This window comes from Pogona vitticeps, chromosome 5, assembly GCF_051106095.1.
Source record: "Pogona vitticeps strain Pit_001003342236 chromosome 5, PviZW2.1, whole genome shotgun sequence".
In the NCBI taxonomy this organism is placed as follows: Eukaryota; Metazoa; Chordata; class Lepidosauria; order Squamata; family Agamidae; genus Pogona; species Pogona vitticeps.
Window position 1 is genome coordinate 76890799 of NC_135787.1, and position 22256 is coordinate 76913054.

The window sequence follows — 22256 nt, forward strand, 5'->3', positions numbered from 1 at the left end:
ATTCATTTACCAACCACCCCATTACCTGATTGTTTTGATTACCAGTGATTAAGCTGTAGGATACACATTTATACTTTACAGCATTGGAGTGTGGCGGCACAAAACTGAAAAACGTTGATGATGTCATAGAAATGGGGCTTGGCGCCAGAGGAAGAAGAGCCCCAGAGGACTAGATTTGATAGCAGGGCCTGAGGGCCCATACACCTAACAAGGTCTCTATTCCAAACTGTGGTAGAGACATAATGTATGATGGGGTGAATATGGACTCACTCTGGCTCTCAAGGAACTGTAGTCATGCATAGGTTTGTCCGAAGACAGTTTCTGTGGTCATGTGGCCAGTGCAACTAGACACGGAATGCCGTTATCTTCCCACTGTGGTGGTAGCTATTTATCTACTCACATTTTCACATGCTTTTGAACTGCTAGGTTGGCAGGAGCTGGGACAAGCGACAGGAACTCGTTCCATCATGTGGATTCGATCTTACAACTGCTGGTCTTCTGACCTTGCAGCACAGAGGCTTCTGCGGTTTAACCCGCAACGCTACGACGTCCCTCAATAGTCATGCATACCATCTCACATAATGTTTATTTCTTTTCGGTTTCATATGATGGAGTCTAAATTCCTTTAAAAAATCAACCAAAGGAGATGCAAAATAAGCATTTTCAGTGGCCCCTTGTACACCTCAGTGTGCCCAAATCTAAGGAGCAAGCACCAGAGTATGGAGAAGTTACTTTTGTGGTGGTGGGGGGGGGGGAGTATCATTCTCAATATCATGATTGTCAAATACCTGGAAGTTATTATTCTGTTTGGTTCCATTGGCTCATGTGATTTGCTAAGTACACAATTGCTGCCTCATTGTTGTATATTAATTCAGTGTTGGCTACATGATACATTCTATCAGAAATGGTTGAAATAAATGCTATAAAGAGAGGAGTGATTTTTTCCTTTGTGCTGAATCATTTTTACACACTGCATTAATCTTCATGGTTTTGCACCCTACTGTAGATACTAATTATAAATAGAAAAGTTATCCATATGTTTCACGTATCAGCAGCAAACATAGTAATTGAGTTTAGAAATATCAAATAGTTATGATTTATATAGTTGTATTTGAGTGGAATGTGGAATTGAACATCCATGGATGTTTACAATGCACAACGTGGCTCATCAGAAATGAAAACGCTGTGTTAAGAAGTTCACAAATAGTTACCTTTTCTCCTGGTTTTCTTCCTCCAGAACGTCCTTTGCATTACACTGAGAATATTCTAGAACAAATTCTTCACTGGAGTTCTTTGTCTAATCCCAGCAGTGCATATCTTGTGATAAAGAAGTTTATGACAGCAGACGCAATGAGACAGTTCAGTGGTATGTAGAAAAACGGATTTTTATTTTTAAAGTATGCAATGCTCCATGTCATTATCAACAACAAAGACCTTCATTTGTTAATCTTGGTTGATAGTTCAGTTACCAAGATGTTCCAATGAGTTAAGTGGTGCATGTCACCAATGGAACCAAATTATCATTCTGCCCTTTGATCTCCCTAGACTTATAAATAACAGTGGAACACAACAAAAAATTGCTTAAAATACATTCTACCAGGCCATATAAAGACAAACCAGGATTTGCGGAGAACCCAGGCTTGTCATTCAGAAACACAATCCCAGTGCATACTGCCTAGTTGTTCTTCCTATAAAGCCAGAGCAGCTGAACAGACCAAAGTTCCATGTTCTATTTAGTGCACCAACTTAATGTGGCAGTAGTGAGCACTCCAGGTTTTTCCTTTCCTCCAGAGCTAAAGAAAGAACCCATTGTGTGTTTTGGAGTTCTTATATCTTATTAGAAGTAATGCAAATCAGAGGTTTGGCTCCTGCTCTATGGTTCATGTGACCTGTGGAAGTAGGTTTTCACTGGGTTATTTACAACATGTTAGGATGCTTTAGAATTGTGGTATCTTCTTATGTCCCTATGTATCCTGTATGTCTGTCTATCCCTGTCAATCAATCAAGTTTATTGTATTAGCTAAAAGCCATCACAATTGTTTAAAATACAAGTATGATCAAATAAAATCATGATAAAATCACAGACATATAAAATAATAAGAGACCCTTCATATCTGGGAGTCTCCCACACAATTGATTGTGATGGCTCTCAGGAAATTAGCACGAATGTTTCTGGCCACTTTTGCAAACAGTGCTGTTCTGTATATGATATATGGGTCATGATCCAAAAGTAACCTGACCATCTTTTGTCTGAGGGCTTTCCTCCTGTAGAGCAGCCAAAATGTTATCCAGGAATTTTTCTCTGGGGTTTTGATAGAAACCCATCAACCACAGTGACAGATAATCTCTTCTCCTTAGCACAACAATACACCCACAACAAGACACACTAAAAGCCTATCTCACAGCCATAAATATTGCACTCCCAAGCCAACTACAAAGAGCCTGAAAAACCCACAACAACCACTAGAGAGTTAGTTTCTGCTATTTTGTAGACAGTACTCAGCTAGGTAGGACAATAATAAAATAACTTCAAATGAACATGTGACCAAAACATGCTCAGCTTTGGTTAAATGCTATCTAATTCTAAGTAGATAGAAGGCAACTAGGTACCAAATGTGGTGAAGTGGATGGAGTGATGGACTAGGACTCTAGAGACCAGGACTCAAATCCCCACTTGGCCATGGAAAGTAGTTGGGGATCGGAACTGGTAAAACCACTCCTTAAATTTCTTAATTACCTTGAAAGTCCTACTAGAGTTGGTATAAATCAGTTCTAATTTAACCAGCACATAATTGACTAACTAACAAGGCAACTACATACATTCCTTGTGTGTAATACCTGGTATATTGTGAAATGGCAAGTCTATGAATTGGGGGATGGTGTCATACTTGTAAATGCTGGCCATAGCAGTTAAAATTTATTCAGAAATCTCAACAGGATTGGTTTGCTTTCCCCCCTATATCAGTATGTTGTAATGTGATGGCAGCTCTTTATATGTGTTAAGGGAAAGTACACAGAACAAAGTTAAATATAGAGAGGATGGGGGAGGAAAAGGCAAGGGTGACTGATACTTTCAGTAAACAAATTTTTTTTACAGATATAAGATAGCTTTCAACCCTGTGCAGGTCTTTATCAGGCTGTGTACCACAGAGCTGTGGATGATGCAAAAAAAAAAAAAGGTTCCAAAAATCATGGCCAGATGTGCTTATCAAGTTTCTTTGTTAAAAATAAGTTCCAAAATGTATCACTCACCCTTGCCTGTGGATTTTGTGCAAAAACCATACAGCTTTTTCTTCTTTTTTTCCCCTTTCTAATTGGGAAGAAAAAGATTCCTCAGGTCTGTGGTGTCCTTTCACCATAGCCAAACCAATTTGGGGCTGGAGAGGAATCCCAAAACATTTTGATGGTATGCAATGTCTTGTGACCATCTTTGATTACATATTTGGTGGCCACTCTTTAACATGAATATTAAATGTATGTGCATGCAAATGTGCATATTTCTATTATAGACTTATTATAAGCCTAACTGCAGTGGTCTTTTATATTATATTATCGCAGCATATGAGCACAATCTAGTCAAAGCTGAGAACATTCCAATGCAGTTAAAAGATGAAGGGATGAAAAGTTTTTGTTTGATTGATTGTTTGTTTTAAAGAAGCTTAAAAATGATGCATGTAATTAACTCTGTTTCACTGAAAGCTAAGGGAGTATTCTTTAGTGACACATTTCTTGATTTGCAGAAATATTGGAAAATTCCTTTTTTTTTTTTTTTTTTTTTGGACTGTAACTCCTAAAATAAGTAGCTTTCAACTCTATGCAGGGCTTTCAACCTTGTGCAGTTAGCATGCACATTGCTTAATCTGGGAATTGTAGTGCAAACAAGTAACTTTTCCTATCTCTCAATCTGAGACATATGTGTAGGTCTACTGCATCCCCTTGATTAAGCTGAGATTTGTCAAGTTACAATGTACCTGTCTTGTACAGGTACATTTGAATAGATTTGAAGGCACTTAGATATTCCATTCCCTTTGCCTATGTCTGAGCAAATCTTTTCTAAATCAATCACATTGACTCTCTGATTCCAGCATTATTGCTCAATCTATTACCACTGATACACCTCAAAACTTGGATCTAAAAGGGAAATAATGAAAGAAAATCAAATATGATTTCACTGACAGTTTATTGCAAGGAGAACTGCCATAATTTCAGAAGCTTTTAGCTGTTATTGACTGCTGAAAACACTGTTCAACTCTATGTGGGTATAGGTACGTAGAAGCAGATAAAGTGGCATGCAGATATGAATGTGTGGCCACTTGTTTATTTGTATCAGATGTCTGGACTGAAACTATAGCAAACTATAGTTAATGCTAATCACAGTTTGTCTGGGTTTAGACAGAATGACAAACTGTGGTTAGTTAAAAACTGAAGCAAATCTTTCCAATGTTTTCCTCAAGTCTGGGGAGGAAGAAGGGAGGGAAGGAAGAATGCATGAACCTTGAGGCTCATATGATTTAGCCAGAGTTTATAAAAGTGAGCTGCTTTTTTTTTTTTAAACTAACTCTAGAATCTCCCTCAGCCATCATGTAGTCTAGTAAAAAAGTGACTTCCCAAGCCTGGGGTTTAGCATTACTGTACATGTGAACATTGTAAATGCCATAGTTCAGATGGAATATTAGAGTATGCTTTTGTGTTAATGTGCTCAAACCTTAGGCTTACTAATCTGTTTCCCTCTAGTGCAGCCATGAGAAGGACATTGAAAGCTTCTCTTTTTCACATGATGTTTGGCTTATCATCATGTTTGAATCCTGAACTGTGATTTTTTTTCCTCATGGTTTAAGGAAACAAGCCAATTTTATACCACAGTTTGAAGCTGACTTATTACTGTAAATCATAGGTTGGACTCAGTGACCCTTGAAGTCCCTTCCAGCTGTACAGTTCTGATTTTGTGCTTCTCTAAGAGCTGTTAGGCATGGATAATTTATGTGATTTCATATTGTTGTTTCTGGCATAGACTTAACTGTGACTAAGGTATTTGATGGTGCAGTTAACTTAAAGAAACTGATTCATGCAGAATTATTGTGTTTACATAAGCCCATGAAGTTCAAAATAAATGACAGCAGTTAAAATCTTTTTTTTTTTCTGTTTGTGCAGATAAATGCACAGGCTGTATAAGTTCTGTACTAGTCTGTATGATTTTTTATAAAAATCCAGTGAACAAAGTGCTCTTTTTATCATCTTGACAGAGAAAAATACAAAAGGCACAGTAAAAGCCAGCTATCTGAAATACAAAGAAGAGCCATCTAAATTACTATCTGGAAATAAATTTCAAGAGCGTTATTTTGTTTTGCGGGAAGGAAATCTCCTCTTCTACAAAGATATGAAGGTATGGATGCCTATATCGAGCCCTTTTAAATCATGAACAGTTATGCTTAAGAACACTTTCCCTTTATGTTGGGTTTGGCATGTTGTTCTGCAAGCTTATTGTTCTGCTGGCCTGTGAGGAAAGTTGGGAAACAGCCTGATTTATGGCAGCAGGGTAAGTGAAAAAGTGACTGTTTGAAAAGGAGTTTATTCTGATTTGTGTTTGAATTTAATTCAAACACACTTGATGAGTGAATATAGAATGTATTGCCAACATTTTTAAGCAGGACCTTACTTATTTGTGGAGCTTGAAAAGCCTGTTTGCTTAAGTAGTTTGCTTTGCGGATGGCGAAGATCTATTTCTTTATTCCATATGTACTGCATATGTCACCATCAGTAAAGCTCTGGACTCAGAAAATTACAATGCTGAATCTAGACAATGGGAAAAGCAAAGGAGGGGGGAGAGTTTGGAAGGGGCAATACATCATGTATATGCAGTATATACTTAGGATAATCAAGAAGCAAGGAGCAGGAGGGGCAGTGCTTAAGACTCCCCAGTAACAGGCTTTAAGGTAGATTAGAAGTATCTACTTATTTAATACTATAATCGGAAATCAGCACATTTGTGAATATAAATTGGCACCTTTAAGACTTACACATCTGTAACTGAGAGCATTATTGAAGTCATAACACTTACTAAGTGTGCATTATAGGTTTTTAAGTTCATGATTTTTTACTTAAATGTTTTCATGATGATGTGTGTATGTACATAAGAGAAGACACTAGAAGGGTTTTTTTTTAAGTCATACAAGGTTTTTCAAAAAAGACAAACAAAAGATGTCCCACTTTCTAATATCTGACATTTAGTATTCACTACTATTTATGTCCTGATTCTTTATTTTAACAATACAGTGTTACAAAAACTTTGGCTTCCTTGCAGTAAGCTTCCCCTTCTTCTATATCTTTTGTGTTCGTGTACATGAGATGAGGAGCAAGAGTGCGAGAACAGTGCAGGAATGCTATGAAGCCCATGGAAATGAAAAGCTTTCCCATCTCTAGCTTATATTACACCATGCTTTGATATATTTCTGTTGCGAATTCCCAGGTCACACTCCGTATGAACTGGGTTTCCATGCATGTATTTGAAATGTCAAGATAACAAGCAGTCTGTTGCAAACTGGATGTTACAGGAGGACTAACTAAACTCTGTTTTGCTCACTTCCAATTTTTTTTAATGAGTGGGTCTGCTCCAAGAAGTGTTTATGAATTTGCATTTTTACATGTTCCTTGTATTAGCTTGCTCTTGTCCTATCCTGAAGGTTCGGAGTGGATTGCATTGTTTCCAGCCGTTACATATTATGAAATGCAAAGAAGCAAGGCTAAAAATCCCTTGCAGAAACCTTTTCTTTCTCCAAATATTGGTGTAAATTAATAGGGCAAACCATCCAAAACAGAAGACATCAGCAAAGATGTTTTGTTTCATTATGCAGAATATTACATTAATTGTTTGAAGATCCTGTATTATGCGTTTGAACTTACCATTCTAAAAAAATACTCATTTGTGCATTCCTAGATTAATTACATTTCTTTTGCATGAATGACCACTTTTATTACAATAATGGAGTTTGGTGAGGAACCTTATTTAAAAAATGTAAAACCAAGTAGAGACTGGCAGTAAGACAACTCTGAAGCAGTGAATGCTAGACACACATGCTGTCTTAAGCATGGGGATGTTATGGTGTCGTCTTTTAAAGGAGAGCAGGAGCTGCCATTAAATTGGAATCAGCTGTGTTGGGTTCACAGTTGATAAAATCCACTACCCTAAATGAAGCTGCATAATGATTGATGATGACAGTTTAACTTGTTCTTACTTTGTTATTATATTTTTCCATTATAGAGATTGGCCTTAGAGGAAACATTTGGCTCTTACAACATGTATCTAGAATGTGTAGAAATAGCAGTCACTGTAGATCCCCCGCCACTGCTTGCAAACCAGGCCTGTCTTTCTCCTCTCTTTGCCTTGAAAAAGACAGACAGAAACCTCATTCAGGTGTTCTTGCAGAAGTCTAGTAAAGCCATATGGGATTGGAAGGCTAGAACAGCAGCATACTTCTGCTGTCTACCACACATAGGGTCTACACAGAAAGAATATCTCAACAAAGCTATACATAACAGGCACATTTCAGTAACATACATAGTTTTTCAGATAATTCTAATGCTTAGTGATTTCAGATTTTTTCTTTCTTTCAATTTAGCATTTGTTCATTGATTAATTTTTAAAAAATGAAGAATGCATTATTATAAAACTATTCTGGGAATGTGAGGAGGAGGTTGGACCATTATATCATAGCGGTCAGTCAACCAGAGTTTTCCACAACTGGTTTTGTGGTAGAATTGGTATCTCATGAGCTCAACCATACAAGGAATTGATCATGTGTTACTAAAATGTAGTGACTACATACCCAGAGCACAACAGCTGCTTTTTCACTGTATGCTGTATATATCTTAAATGTTTTGCATGATTTTGAACACAGGTTGTGTGTTTGCTAGCTGTCCCTTACTTCTGGAAAGTCCTCTTAGTCTTTGCAAGTCTGTCTTCTATACAGCCCCTTCTGTTACTTTTCCTACTGTAACCACAACAATAATTCTGTTGTGCTCTGTGCCTGCAACTGCCCAGCCAGTTAGGAAGCATGCTAGACAAGGATGCAGTACTTCCGGGTGTCAAAAGGAAGGTCCACCAAGCCAGACCAGGGACAAACTAGGTGGCAGCAGGCAGTATTAAGGAACAGACCAAGAGAGAATCAGAAAACAAGCTGAGGCAAAGCCATGAATCAATCCTACCAAATTTCAGCCTGAACAGGGAGCATCCAGAAGATATAGTAAGTCAGCAGAGTATTAAACTCAGGTTGCCAAGTGGTAATAAGGTACAGACCAGGGTCATTCACAGAGAAGACAAGAGAGGAAAAGATTCAGGGGAAAAAAAGCTTGATTATTGGTGTTCCAGGTAATTGCAATGTTCCCAGTAGTTGCTTCAGTCTGCAGCTAAGCAGCTGAGTCAGCCTGTGCCCCACCCTAGACCCAGCTGCATGTTTCCCAGCATCAGATGTGCTCAGAAGGGCTTTCCTTGGGTGCTTTGCTTTGGCTTGAAGGAATTCTGCAATCCTGGGACATCAGAAGCTGCCAGGCTTTTGTTTGTTTGTTTGTTTGTTTGTTTGTTTGTTTGTTTGTTTTGCCATGTGGCTCAAGAGGTTCTTGGTCCTTGTCCACTTCTCCAGCAGAAGCATGACAAAGACTAATATAAGGCAACAATAGTAATTATGGCAGTCATAATAGTAGGTGTTAGCTACATAAGCCAGGACAAATTGTTGCCAATTGCACATTACAGTACCTGCAAAATAAATTATTTGGGATTAATTGCCTTGTAATGGTGAAGCAGGATGTTTAAAAGATAAGCAGATCTAGGTGATTTTATGCAACATTTCTGTTTCTACATATATATTCTATAAATTTAATCATTTCTGATCCCAACAGAGTAGTAAACCTGAGAAAGTACTGCCGGTCAATTCACTAAAACTTTATCTTGGAGTGAAGAGGAAACTGAAGCCACCAACAAAGTAAGAAAGAAGAAAAGTAAATAAAACTTGTGTTGGTTAAAACACTTTTTAACCAGAAGTATTGCTTTCCTGCTGACTGAGAGACATAAAACATTTCGCAGTCAATAAAACAGGAAAAGCAATCTGTATCCATTCTTTGTTGTTCTTTGGCCACATGTTGTCATTTGCTTTGCTTTAATGTTTCTGCATTAAGAAATTAACTGTATTGAATGGCCTTTTCTAATCTCATTGTGGTATCTCTTGTGGGCTGTCTTGATGTTCAAATTATCTCAGATAACTTAACCTGAATCCTAGTTCTAGGCAGATATTCAATGTGCGAGAAGGTCAGATGCACTTATTTGGTCAACCTCAGATCCAGGGATGAAAAAGATAGGGTTTGTCTGAGGCTCCTGTGCAGATATAATACTGCTTGCATGCTGAACCTGCAGCCTTGTGGACCCTACCCTTCTTGTGCAGAAATTTCTATCTTTAACTTGAAACTGCTAAAATTTTCTGTGCTTTGAAATGGATTTACAAAGTATAATCTGCTTTATTTTATTTGAATAGACATGGGTACATACACACATTACCAGAAAAACTTCAAATCCAAAATTTACAAATACAGAAGTAATATAACAAATCACTTAAAGAAGATTGAATAGATGCTAGCTTTATGTAGTTTCCTCTACCTCAAATGACTATTGATCTAAAACATATTCTGTTGCTACCCTAACATGTCCCCGCCTCCCTTCTTTTCATCTTACTGATATCTCAGCCCAAAGTAAAGCTTTTTCTGGAGCAGTTTTTCTCTGTTTTTAGTGTGGGTAGGCATGCTTCCTATTCTAGATGAAAGACACAAAAGGCCACAGCCTACCTTGAAATGCCAGAGGAGCAGTAGTATGTGGTCAGTTCCTAAAGTAGGGATGGAGGAACATGCGACCCCTCCAGATGTTGTTAGATTTCAGCTACCATCAGCCTAAGCTGAAATCCCAATCATGGGTTAGAGATGGATGGGAGTTCAGCAATAGCTGCAGGGCTATCTATTTCTCGTCCCTTCTCTAAAAACAATCCTGGTGATTCAGTTCTGTGCTGCTGTTGCTGCTGCAGTCTTAACTGATGAATGAAAATATAACTGAAACTGAAAGAGGGAGGAGTGGTTCAGAGGTATGTATTTAGGCCAGATGACAGTCCCTATTATAGTAGACCCATTGAATCAGTGGAAATAATGTGTCAGCAGCTGATTTCAATGGGTATACACTAGTTGAGACTAGCAGTTGAACTTAAGCCTATATTTATGTCCCACGCCCCCATCTTGCCTTAGGAAATTATTCCATATTTTAATTAATCCTTATCGCAACATTATACCCATAACAAAAAACATCCTGATCACCATAATCACCCAATCTCCTGAAAAGGACAAAAGCTGATTCCACAGCTACAAATACTCAACTATCCGACACACTACACCAGAACACAGACAGAGTTCTAGCTCCTGTCCTCTGAAGATGCCGGCCACAGAGACTGGCAAACCATTAGGAAGAAAAACTTCCAGAACGTGGCCAAACAGCCCGAAAAACCTACAACAACAATCTATATTTTATTACTCTGTTGCTACAGTTCCAGCTTTAGTTATATTACGTCTTCCTATTGTTTTCCCCAAAAAGCATGCAAATTGTGTGTTGGGTTAAAGCCAGACAAGGGTGGGCAACCCCCATGAACGTATGAGTTATGTCTCTCTCCATTATACCATAGCTCATTGGTTTAGGTATCTGGCTGCAGAGCCATAAGAACATAAGAAGAGCCCTGCTGGATCAGGCCAAGGGCCCATCTATTCCAGCGTCCTGTATCTCACAGTGGCCCCACCAGATGCCTCTGGGGGTATTGGGAAATAGGAGTACAACTCTGTATAGACAGGAGCACATGAGACAACTAGATACCTGTCTCCCGATGCCCCTTCCCTGCATCTGGCATTTTGAAGTACTTCCTTTTAAGCCTGGAGATTATACACGCCCATCATGGCTTGTAACCTGTGATGGACTTTGCCTCCAGGAATCTGTCCAATCCCCTTTTAAAGGCACCTAGGCCAGATGCCATCACCACATCCTGTGGCAAGAAGTTCCACAGACTAAGAACACGCTGGGTAAAGACATTTTTTCATTTGTCTCTTCTCAATCTCCCAACACTCAATTGGAGTAGATGTCCCCTGGTTCTAGTATTGCATGAGAGGGAAAAGAGCTTCCCTCTATCCCCTTTATTCATCCCCTGCATAATTTTATACATCTCAGCCATGTCCCCTCTCAGGTGCGTTTTCTCTAGACTAAAGAGCCCCAAACTCTGTAGCCTTTCCTCATAAGGGAGGTGTCCCAGTCATCATTTTAGTCCCTCTCTTCTGCACCTTTTCCAGTTCCACCATGTCTTTTTTGAGATATGGTGACCAGAACTGTATGCAATACTTCAGGTGCGACCTTGCCAGAGTTTTGTACAATGGCATTATAATGTTGGCTGTTTTATTTTCAGTCCTGTTTGGGGGTTCAGTTCCTCACTGTGCTTCTTTGACAGGGGCAGGACTTGATGATCCATAGTTTCCCTTCCAGCTCTGCAGTTCTCCTCCTCCTAAATATTATTAGTGTTCTTTGAAGGCACTTGGGAGCACTGATCAGCTTGTAAATAAAGGATGCACTCTCTGCATGCCTTGTGTTAAAGGTAGATTGTAGCTCCCCTCCTCATACCATGTAGTCGCAGCTCAGCAGCACAGAGATCCCCAAAGAAGTTGGTGTTTGTCTCTAAACAAAGGCACATGGGAGCAGGTACCTTTTCCCCAAAAGAATTAGTGCCTCCAGGAGGCTTCTGGAAATTGCAATCATCTTAAAAACAAAGTGCACACTCTCAACAGGCTTTGTTTTAATGTCAACTTTAATGCTTCTTTTGCAGTTGCTGCTGCTGATTGGAGACTGCATAACAAGTAGTTTTTAAGCACCCTGTATAACCCCTGGATTAGGCTCCCTATGTTATGAAAAGTAATAACACACCAATACAGAGCCTTACGTAACTTGACCATTTCTCATTATTCAATAGATTGGTCCAGAACAATTTAAGTAATGATTTGCCTTAGAGTTTTTAGCTAAACTCTTGAGTGTTGCTCTTGGTTTTGCTCCATGCATGTTTCTTGAGAACGTAATCATAGTCTTCACTGTTCAGTGTTCATTTTGTGTTTTTTGCAGTTGGGGTCTGACATTATCTTCTGAAAAGCACCACTGGTAAGTGATTAGAAATATCTCCTCTTGCTGCCAGCCCCTACAACTTTGTTATATTTAGACACTTGTGGCTATTTTTCATCTGCATATGATGATGTTAGCTAAATGAGGAACTGTCATATAATTATATTCTGTAATAGTTCCTCACTCTAAGATGGTATTGCAGGGCTTTGTATCAGTGACTGGACAGCGTGACTCATTATTCAGTCAAATCCACTGTTTTGTAAAAATAATTAGTTTGTTCTAATATAACCTGTGATTTACACACACACACACACACACACACACACACAGAGAGAGAGAGAGAGAGAGAGAGAGAGCTTTTGTGTGTTTAATTGAATAAAAAAATTCAAAAAATACAGCATACATATTGGTCTTCAATTTCAGCCTCTTAACAATCTAGCGACACAGGCAGCCTGTTCTCTAGGATGGTGTCTCATATGGAAGTGGTAGGAAGAGCACACACACATGCACTCACCCCAAGACTATGGGTGCCTGATGAGATAGAGTAAGTGAAAGACAGTGAATTTTCCAAAGAGAGTCAAAGATGAACAGATATCTCTAAACAGAAACTTACAATTCAGGTCTAAGAATTAACTGAAGTTTACTGGGCTTTTTTTTAAACTCCCCTCCTAAGAAATTCCAAAATTGAAAATTCATAGACTTTAACAGTACTAAGGTCTGTCTACTCAGCAGACTGAGTAGTGCATGGCCAGGTTAAATATGCATATATATCTACCCCACAGTGTTTGATTTTGCTTCTGTTTTTTTCCCTGCAAGTAAGAATGAGCTTGTGGTTGCTAAAAATTAGGATACCAGCAAACTAGTTGCAATCTGTTTGGCACTGCATGCGATATAATACATTGTCAGGACAAGATTTAAATTGCTATATGTTTTCTAGGCATTTATGTTGTGATGGACAGGATTCTCAGTTGGAATGGCTGAGCAGCATTTTCATTGCACAGGTATTACTTTTTTCTGTTATCATGACAAAATTGCTCTGGGCTATAAAAAATTAATTTAGATTTTAAAGTATGTGTAATATATGTTTACATGTTTCTCTGTCTGTTTGTGTGTAAATATCAGTTAGGCAAAAAATGTATCTGCCCATTCAAAATGCAGTATACACTACAATCTGCCCATTAAAAAATTCCTTCCTAAATAGGAGATAATATCTGATCCAACAAACCACGGTCAGCTGAGATATATTTCTTCATAACCTTGTTTTATGTAACACACTCCTTTTAATATGAGTCTTTTAATTTTTTTTTCCAAGTAGAATAGACTCCACTTCCATTTCCACAGATTGTGGATAAATACAGAATCTTGTGGGCATCTTAAAGATTTAACACATGTTTTCCTATTTGTTTTTTTCTGATCAAGCATTCTAACCCATGTGTTTGACCAATATTTATGTATTGTTGGAGCAACTGAAGCTCCTAGTTTTATAGCTAATGCAAAATGAATATAACACAACCTTGTTGTTTTAGGTTAGTAAAATTTTGGGAGTCATAATCAGTCTTAGTAACTTGGTGAACAAGAGAACTTGTGTGTGTCATATTTCAATCAAAAGCAGGTCTTCTCAGAACAATATCCTATGTGCTTCTTTAAACACAGCACCTGTTACAGTTTCTATGGAAACAGTCATCAAGTAAGATGGGGAAAAATCTCCAGATCTGCCACTACTTCGTTCCGAGTAGTGTAAGAATGAATAGGTTCACAAACTACGGGTAGTGGTAGTGCAAAAGTTGCTTAATGGCTCTGTTCAAGTACCATTGACACAAGAGAGAACCTGTTAAAACTCCAGAGGGAATTGTATGAAATGTAAGTCAGCTATCACACTAACAATCTGAAATATAGCTCTAGAATCTGTAAATTTTACATATTCCAAGAAGATGAAAAAGCATTTTTTCAAAGTATCCTTTTTCTTCTCATCTTGGTGCCACTTTAACTCTATCCTATGGAATCCTGGGATTTGTAGTTTGTTGTGGCATTGAGAAGTCTCTAAGAAGAGTGTAACACGCCTTTTAGCAGAGCATTCTAAGTACATTACCTATTTATAATTCTGTAATTTTATAAGATATACCCAGAAGTGTAAAGGGGGTATCAAACTGATATAACTGACTAGTGTAGATACATTCCTACATTTCCTAATTTGCAAATTAACAGTGCTGGCATCGTTTAAAACTCAGCTGTAACTTTCCTAATGTGCAAAATATCTTTTAGCTGAACTTCTACTGTGGTTTTTAATAACAGCTATATCATTCCTTTTTTATTCCTGTCCCCTATTTGTTTTGGGTTGTGAGTAGGAATGTGCCATTCATTTTTGTGGTGTTATGGACCCTATAATTCTCCATTCCCATTTGACAGACAGATACGTACAGACACCTAAATGTGACTCACCTGGGAGAAAGGCCTAAGCTGGAAAGCTTCATCACTAGAGATGGGGAGATGGGGTCTTGGTTTGTGAACCATGAACATCACCCTGTGAACTGACAAACCATGGATCAGTTCATTGGGGGTGGGGGTGGACAGCCAATGACTATCTAAGAAAATTGAAAAGCTGAGCCCTGATCCCTTTGCCGCCTTCTCACTGCCCCCGCCATCTCCTTACCTCAGCTGCCACTGCTGCCCACACTGTCACGGTCTCTGCGACCATGGCTGCAGCCACCGCCATCTTTGCAAACATGGCACTAAAACACATGCACATGTGTGCACACACACACACACACACACACACACACAGAGTCTAGTGAAAATTCCCAGTTTCCTCCATATCTCCCAAATCTATTTAGATAGATTAGGAACACTTTCACTCTTACCTCTTGGGAATGATTTATTCTGAACCAGATTCTCCTCAGCCCATCAACTACCTGCTCTGGTTAGTCATTTTGGGGAATATTTTGCCATGTTTTGAAGTTCTCTCCAGCACCTCTTAGACACCGTAGCTCCACTTTAAATATGTTGTAAATTTGTTAAGCTTCTCTGTAATTATTTTTCTATTAAGCATTGGTTGAAACGGGCCCTACATACATATGAATATACCAGATAGGAAGGGCACCCTCCGCTCAAAGGGGAATAGGAGCCAAATTAATTAGAGTTCCTGCCCTCATGAAGGAAACTCAGTGCATATGACTGATACCAGTCATACGTGGGAAGAGAGCATGGCAGATATCCACATCTTTATCTGGAGATGATGCCAATTGTCTTATACTCAATAACTGCTTCATGTGTGGCATTATCTGCTGCAGAATTTGCCCTTCCATAGAAGCTTGATTGGCACCAAAACTGGCTACCTTTTGGCAGTAAATTGAAAGTTGGCTCTTCATTACAGCTTTAGGGAACTAGTAACCATTAAAAGGTTTTGGTGTCTTTCTTAATGTAAGTGGTTTTAAAGCAGGTTAAGTTACTATGAATTAAATTAAATTAAACTTTTTACTGCTTAAATTGTTTCATTTTTTGTAACCCACTCAAAGCTATTTTGGTTTTGGGTGGGGGTATAAATATTTTAATAAATACAAATAAACTAAGTGATTCTTATTATCAAATGATGTATATTTCTGCCTGTTGTGTGTTTGAAAATTTAGCAATGCTCTAAAGTTGACTATTTTTAATTTCACATATGAAATTACTTGTGATTTGTAACAGTAATGTTTATGACATAAAACAAACCTTATTTTACAGCACAGTAATATCTGTCCGCCAGATGGAAAGATCAGAAAGCAATCTATTACAAAAAATCCCAAAATTGGTGGCTTGCCTTTAATACCAATTCAGCATGAAAGAAACATTCCAAAAGCTAAAGTCAACTCATCAGAGGTAGGCTGCTGACTAAATTTGGGTCCCAGCATTTATCAGGGCAATCCTGCCTGCTGCTATAGAAAGCACTGTTATTGAATCCTCCAAGATGTTGAAAGCCTTGCTGGTAGGAGCCCAGTGTAGCAACAGAGAGGTGTTGTTGTTTTTCATTTCTATGTTGATGTTTTGTTCTATTTCATTTTTGGTATAACAATGGAAGGGATTTTTTTTCTCATCCGCTTCTTCGGGAATGGCAGAATTTCCCATCCCATGTTTGGGCTCATTCGAAATACCAGGAGGGTTTTGGATCTTGTGGTTCTTTTTCGTGGCCTCTGTGAATCACACCCTGTGTGTTCTGCGCCTGCGCAGAGCCTTTTCAGAATATCCTAGAGCTTCTGCGGTAGCAAAAATACCTTGGCACCAAGACTCTCCCTTCAGTTTCTTTCAACCACTGCATTGAAGAGCCTCGTACTTCTAGCTTCTGTGAGTTAAAAGCGGAAGAGAGTTTTTTTACTCTTGATTTCTATTTTTTTTTCTTTTTATTACTGATACAAAAAATTAACATAATACAAACTGTTCTTCACCCCCCTCCCACCCTCTCCATTTTTACTTTTCCTTTCTTTAATTGTTCATGGCCCCTTTGGGCCCCTTCAAGCACTGCGTGGTTTGCAATAATAAAATATCACTGTCGGACAGCCACGCAAAGTGCCTTTTTTGTCTAGGCGGGGCACGTTAAACCTCCTCGTGTTCTCATTGTAAAAATTTCAAAGTCGAGAGTCCTCTGTTCTCACCTTTCCAGACTTAAACTCCTTCTTTGAGAACGGTCTTTACAACCTGTAAAACCCATGGCTCAGCCTCCCACAAGCTAAAACCATGGAAGAAGCCATTGCAGAATCATCTAAACTGTGCCCTTCAGCCACACCATCTCACTCTGATGCCCCTTCGACTTCGTCAAAGACTTCTAAGGGACACAGAACCAAGCATTTGACATCAAAAACTTTGACATCAAAGTCCTCTGGAAAGCTGTCTCCCAAGATCTCCTCGGTTCCAGATCCTCCTCAACCCAAGAGGTCTAAACAAACCAAAACTAAAGCCCCTGTGACCGCTCCGCAGCAGCTCCCTGAATCTGGCGATTTGATTTGTGTTGGCTCACCTCCTGATGACGAAGGAATCCCATCTCACCAGCTGACTTCTCAGTCGCCAGAATGGGATGAGCAAGCAGATCATCTTACTTCCTCGCCTGCTAGTCCCCAGCAGTCTATCTTTCCTAGTAACCCGTCCATGGATGCTTCACCGGTGAAAGTGGAATCGGAGCCTCAGCCGGACACGGTGCCCTATCCTGTACCTTCGGGCCTGCCATGATGGCCGCCAGCATGCTACCATGCACATCAAGCTTATGAGGCAATTCTGCCAGTGCACACAGGCCAAAGCCATGCTCAGCACTCTCATTGGGTAGCCATTTGCTCCAGTCAGTGCTTTACTAACCAATCTGCCAGAGGTGCTCAACCGGTTGTTTTTTCTGGTCCCACGGTAGTATTGCACCAGAAACCTCCATCTCGACAGCCTTCGGTGTCGAAGCGAGCTTACCAGCCAGATCCACATGGTCATCAGACAGCTTTCTACCAGCCACCTGAAAAGCTCAAGGCACTTGAGAGACATGCTTCCAGTTGTGAAGCATTTGCAGCCCCTGTCAGCCCGCTCCTCAAAATGATGGAGACCGTTCCTCCCACTCAGTGTCTCGGCCTTGATCTATTTGGCTATCCTGCCTACCAACAACGCCCCCAATGTAACCAGTGGAAGTGACCCTACAATTCTTACCAGAGGTTCTAACATGATCCCCAATGTCAGGCCCCCTACATGCCCAATTTCAAACAACAATACAAACCTAAACTCTGCCAACTACCTATCCAGAGGCGCAATGGTCGCAAACCCAAACATCATGTTTGACATCTTCCCGACCGAGATCACAAATCAGCACTCCTGCCCTTTTCTGTGGAAACACTTCTCTGGGAATCCATCACCATCAATGCCTGGGTTCTGTCCTTCATCCAAAATGGATACCACATTTGTTTCCATCAGCTCTTTCCGCCACATCACCTTGTTACACCGCCGTCTCAAACTCCTTACAAGAAGAAATAGAAAATTTACTTCTCAAAGATGCCATAGAACCGATATAGCAAAAAGGCTTTTTCTCACATTATTTCACTGTCCCCAAAAAGGATGACTGTTTTTGTCCTATCCTAGACCTCAGAGAGCTCAACCAATATGTCATAATCACCAAATTTCGTATGGTGACCCTCAAATCAGTTCTGACCCTCCTCAGAAAAAATGACTGGTTCACAGGCATAGATATACGAGACGCGTACTTCTACATCTCCATCCACTCCTTGCACAGACAGCTTCTTTGATTCCAACTCAGATCCTGGGCCTATCAAAAGACTTCCCTTTGAGCTTGCAACAGCTCCCAGAGTCTTCATCAAGTGTATGGCCCCGGTGGCTGCTTTCATCAGATTTCAAAACATCCTCATCTTCCCGTACATAGATGATTGGCTCCTGATGGCTCGTTCCTGTCACAGGGCTCACCAAGACACCCCATTTTACCTTATTCCTCCTTCACGATCTTGGTCTCACAGTCAACATGCAAAAATCCAAAGTGAGCCATACAAAGGTCGTTCATTATATCGGGGCTCACATAGACTCTATCCAACCCTGTGTATTCCTCCCCCCAGACAAGCAACAGAGCCTTATCTCTTTGCTGCACGACTTCACTCCCCATGCCCTGGTACCTTCCCTCCTGGTCCAATGCGTGTTGGTCACCACGGCTTCTGTGACCTCAGTTGTACAACATGTACATCTGAAGATGAGGTCCCTACAGTTGTGGTTTCTTGCCCTCTTAGATCCACTGATGGACCCTCCTTACACTGTTGAGAGTCACCCCGAACTTGCCTCCCAATTTCAATGGTGTTTCATCCCAAACCTTTCAGTAGGACCTACTTTCCGGCAACCACACCATCAAATATAGGTCACAACCGACACCAGCCTTATGGGCTGGGGAGCGCATTGTGGCTCTCTCAAAATCCATGCCAATCGGTCCTGCAGAGAATGTTCCCGACACATACATGAGTTGGAACTACTGGCAGTAATAAAGGCATGCAAAGCCTTCAGGAACATCCTGGCTGGCAAAATGGTGCATATGTGTACTACATCCTCAAACAAGGTGGCACCCACTCCCCAAGCCTCTTCTATTTAGCGGTCAACCTATGGTAATGGTGTCTTTCACATCACATCTGCCTGACAGCTCTACACATTGCAGGCCAAGACAATGACCTGGCAGACCTCCTTAGCCATACAAACTCCTAACCTCACGAGTGTGAATTGGACCAGGCAGTTTTCCTCCGCCTTTGCAAAAAATGGGGCAAACCAACACTGGACCTCTTTGCCTCATGAGACAATCGGAAGTGCAGGCACTATTGCTCCCATGCTGGAGTTGGCAGACACTCCCAGGGAGATGCATTCATTGGCTGCTGGCCCAGGACTCTTACGTACCTTTTCCCACTTTTTCCACTTCTTCACAAGACAGCCTTGGTTCCCAGTCCTACACAACCTATCATCAGACATTTGTCACCTCCCCCTTCCGCCACACCTCCTAACACAGAACAACTTTTGGATACTTCATCCAGACTTACCTACTCTGCATCTGGCAGTGTAGAGGATTCTACCTCCTTGAGGGATGTCCTCCGTCAAGCTAAGAAGCCCGCAACCAGAAAGGCCTACCTATATAAATGGAAAAAAAATTCAATCCTTCACTGCAGCAGCCTCCCTACCTGCTATCAACCCATCTCTCTCCACTGTCGTCCGATTCCTGTTACATCTTAAATCTACCGTCCTTTCTCTTTCCTCTCTTAGAGTTTACCTCTCATCAATTGTCTCTTGCCAACCACTGACTTCTCCGGTGGCTCATTTTTTCAGGCATGCCACACTCAAACATTTTCTCAAGGGTTTATCACATGCCTACCCAGATGTTCATCCACCTTCTCTCTGGTTTCTCTTCAGATCGTATAAATCTCCACAATGATCTTTGACCCTTGTCTTACGACAACTTACTAAACCTCTTTTTGAACCATTAGCTTGAACGTACCTTCACCTGCTTATCTTCAAAACAGTCTTCCTTGTAGCAGTCGCATCAGCTCGTCGAGCAAGTGATTTAGCGGCTTTGCACCATGACTATTCTTATATAAAGTTTTTTCTCAATAAAGTAAAACTATTTATCGATATTTCATTTCTCTCTAGTGTTGTATCTCAGTTTCATCTCTCTCAACCTTTGGTACTCTCCTCCTTCTTTCCATCACCATCCTCCACTCAAGACCGTCTCCTTCATACTTTGGATGTCAAATGAGCCCTTGCTTTCTGCCTGGCTTGTATTCAACCCTTTCGGCTTTCACTACACTTGCTTGTCATCCGCCAACCTCCCAAGAAGGACTTGCAAGTGACTTCACAAACTATTTCTAGATGGGTTGCTTCTACAATTCACCTTGCATTCCAGCTTGCACGTCAGCCAGTCCCTCGGGTGATTCGCCTTCATTCCACCAGGGCACTTGCAACCTCTACTGCGTTCCTCCAGGAGTACCCCTTCCCAATGTCTGCGCTTCAGCTACGTGGGCACAGCCATCCACGTGTATCTGGCATTACAGACTCGATGTTCGACAGAAATCTGATGCAGCATTTGGATGTGCTGTTCTGGCTTCCACCTTGGCGTGACACCCTGCCTGTAAGACAGCTCATTAGTCACCCAGGGTGTGATTCACAGAGGCCATGAAGAAAAACGACAGATTACTCACCTGCAATTGTAGTTCTTCGAGTGATCCTCTGTGATTCACACATCGCACCTAACCCCCCCACTGTCACGCCATGCGGATTTCTTTCCTGCAGCAGTTGATGTGAATGAAGGGAGAGTCTTGGTGCCAAGGTACTTATATGGTGGGGGATGTGAGTCACAGAGGTCCACTTGAAGAACTACAATTACAGGTGAGTAACCTATCGATCCCAACCTTATCCCTACTTATCCATGCTATGCCTGTGATTAGCCCCTTTTCTTCTTTTCAGAGCTCCAGGAGATAAGGACGGTGGCTATTTCTGCAGAGACTGGAAGGAGGGGTTCTAGGTCAGACCTCCCCTTCAAGGGTATTTCTCTCTGCCCATCTTCATGCAGGAAGAGCCTGTGAGCCCTGGGATTCCCTCTCAGTAATCATAGAATTGCAGACATTGCTGGGGTTTTTTCCTCATTGTAACAGATAAAAATATCTGATTTGTATACTGATCAATTCAGTATATAATATGCATGGAGCTATAGTGTATGATATCAGTTCATAAAATAATATATTGATTTAAGTTCATGAAATACAGTATGTTGCACAAGAAATAATAATTTATGCTGGGGATTTTTTGGTCACAATTTGATTTTTTATTAAATAAAAGCTTTATCTAGAGAAAATCATCCGTTAGAACTAAATAAAAATTATTGTACTTCAAAGATTGCAATAAATACAACAGAGAAAAGTTTTATTTTTCATATATATACTGGTGCTTTCCCAAAAAGCAGGATAGTTTTGAAATGTTTATCCTAAAATTATATGAAATAGTTGCAATGGTAAATTAAGCCTCATCTGGAACTTTGCCTGCTATACAGTACCATTATCATTTTGTTTGACTGGAAGGGGGAGTTTATTGCCACCATAGCAAAAAAGGCCTACTCGTATTCCCGCAGAACATTTAGATTTTAAAGGGAATTTTCTCTTCAATTTACATGATCTCTTAAGATTAATCATAAGCTCACACAAGGAGTAGGAGTTGTGTCTTTTGAGTGTATTTAATTCTGTTTCTGGGTGAGATAAGAAAAGATGATGTATATCTCTAACTTCACCATCTACTCAACTAGAAATCACTGAAAACATACGGAGACACAGCAGATGGTTTGTCTATGTAGATATGAGTCATTTTTGAGTTACCAGTTTGGACATATGGAAGAAGTTTTCATACATGATTATATAAACTTCTCTTGACTTTTAAATGTCTTTCTTTTGTTCTGGTTTCTTTGTCTGCTTTTCTTCTTTCTCCTCTAGTCCTTGACCTAAATTTAACTGCTGGATCAGTGGGACTTGCAAAGTGTTATTGTTCAGCAGTTGGTTCAGTGTGTTCATTCTAGTTGAGATTAGCCATTTAGTCCATAATGTATCCTTATTTATCCATTCAT

At 40.1% G+C, this 22256-nt stretch overlaps 1 protein-coding gene and 1 long non-coding RNA gene across 4 annotated transcripts in view; one reads left to right on the forward strand and one right to left on the reverse strand.

Annotated features, from left to right (window-relative positions):
- ARAP2 (ArfGAP with RhoGAP domain, ankyrin repeat and PH domain 2) overlaps positions 1 to 22256 on the forward strand; it is a 189704-nt gene that overhangs the window by 164626 nt on the left and 2822 nt on the right. For 2 of the 3 annotated variants that reach the window (XM_073001120.2, XM_073001122.2), the window contains exons 27-32: positions 1238 to 1366; positions 5244 to 5383; positions 8893 to 8975; positions 12176 to 12211; positions 13110 to 13173; positions 15893 to 16027. In XM_073001120.2, coding sequence (XP_072857221.2) covers positions 1238 to 1366; positions 5244 to 5383; positions 8893 to 8975; positions 12176 to 12211; positions 13110 to 13173; positions 15893 to 16027 — 587 coding nt within the window. The remainder of the gene's footprint in view (positions 1 to 1237; positions 1367 to 5243; positions 5384 to 8892; positions 8976 to 12175; positions 12212 to 13109; positions 13174 to 15892; positions 16028 to 22256) is intronic. The other variant, XR_013545518.1, reaches the window with a different exon arrangement.
- On the reverse strand, positions 12554 to 14919 carry LOC144589426 (uncharacterized). Its single transcript, XR_013545519.1, has 3 exons — positions 14823 to 14919; positions 14612 to 14700; positions 12554 to 12703 (listed from the first exon to the last, which is right to left on the reverse strand). It is a non-coding gene; the product is annotated as an uncharacterized LOC144589426 (long non-coding RNA).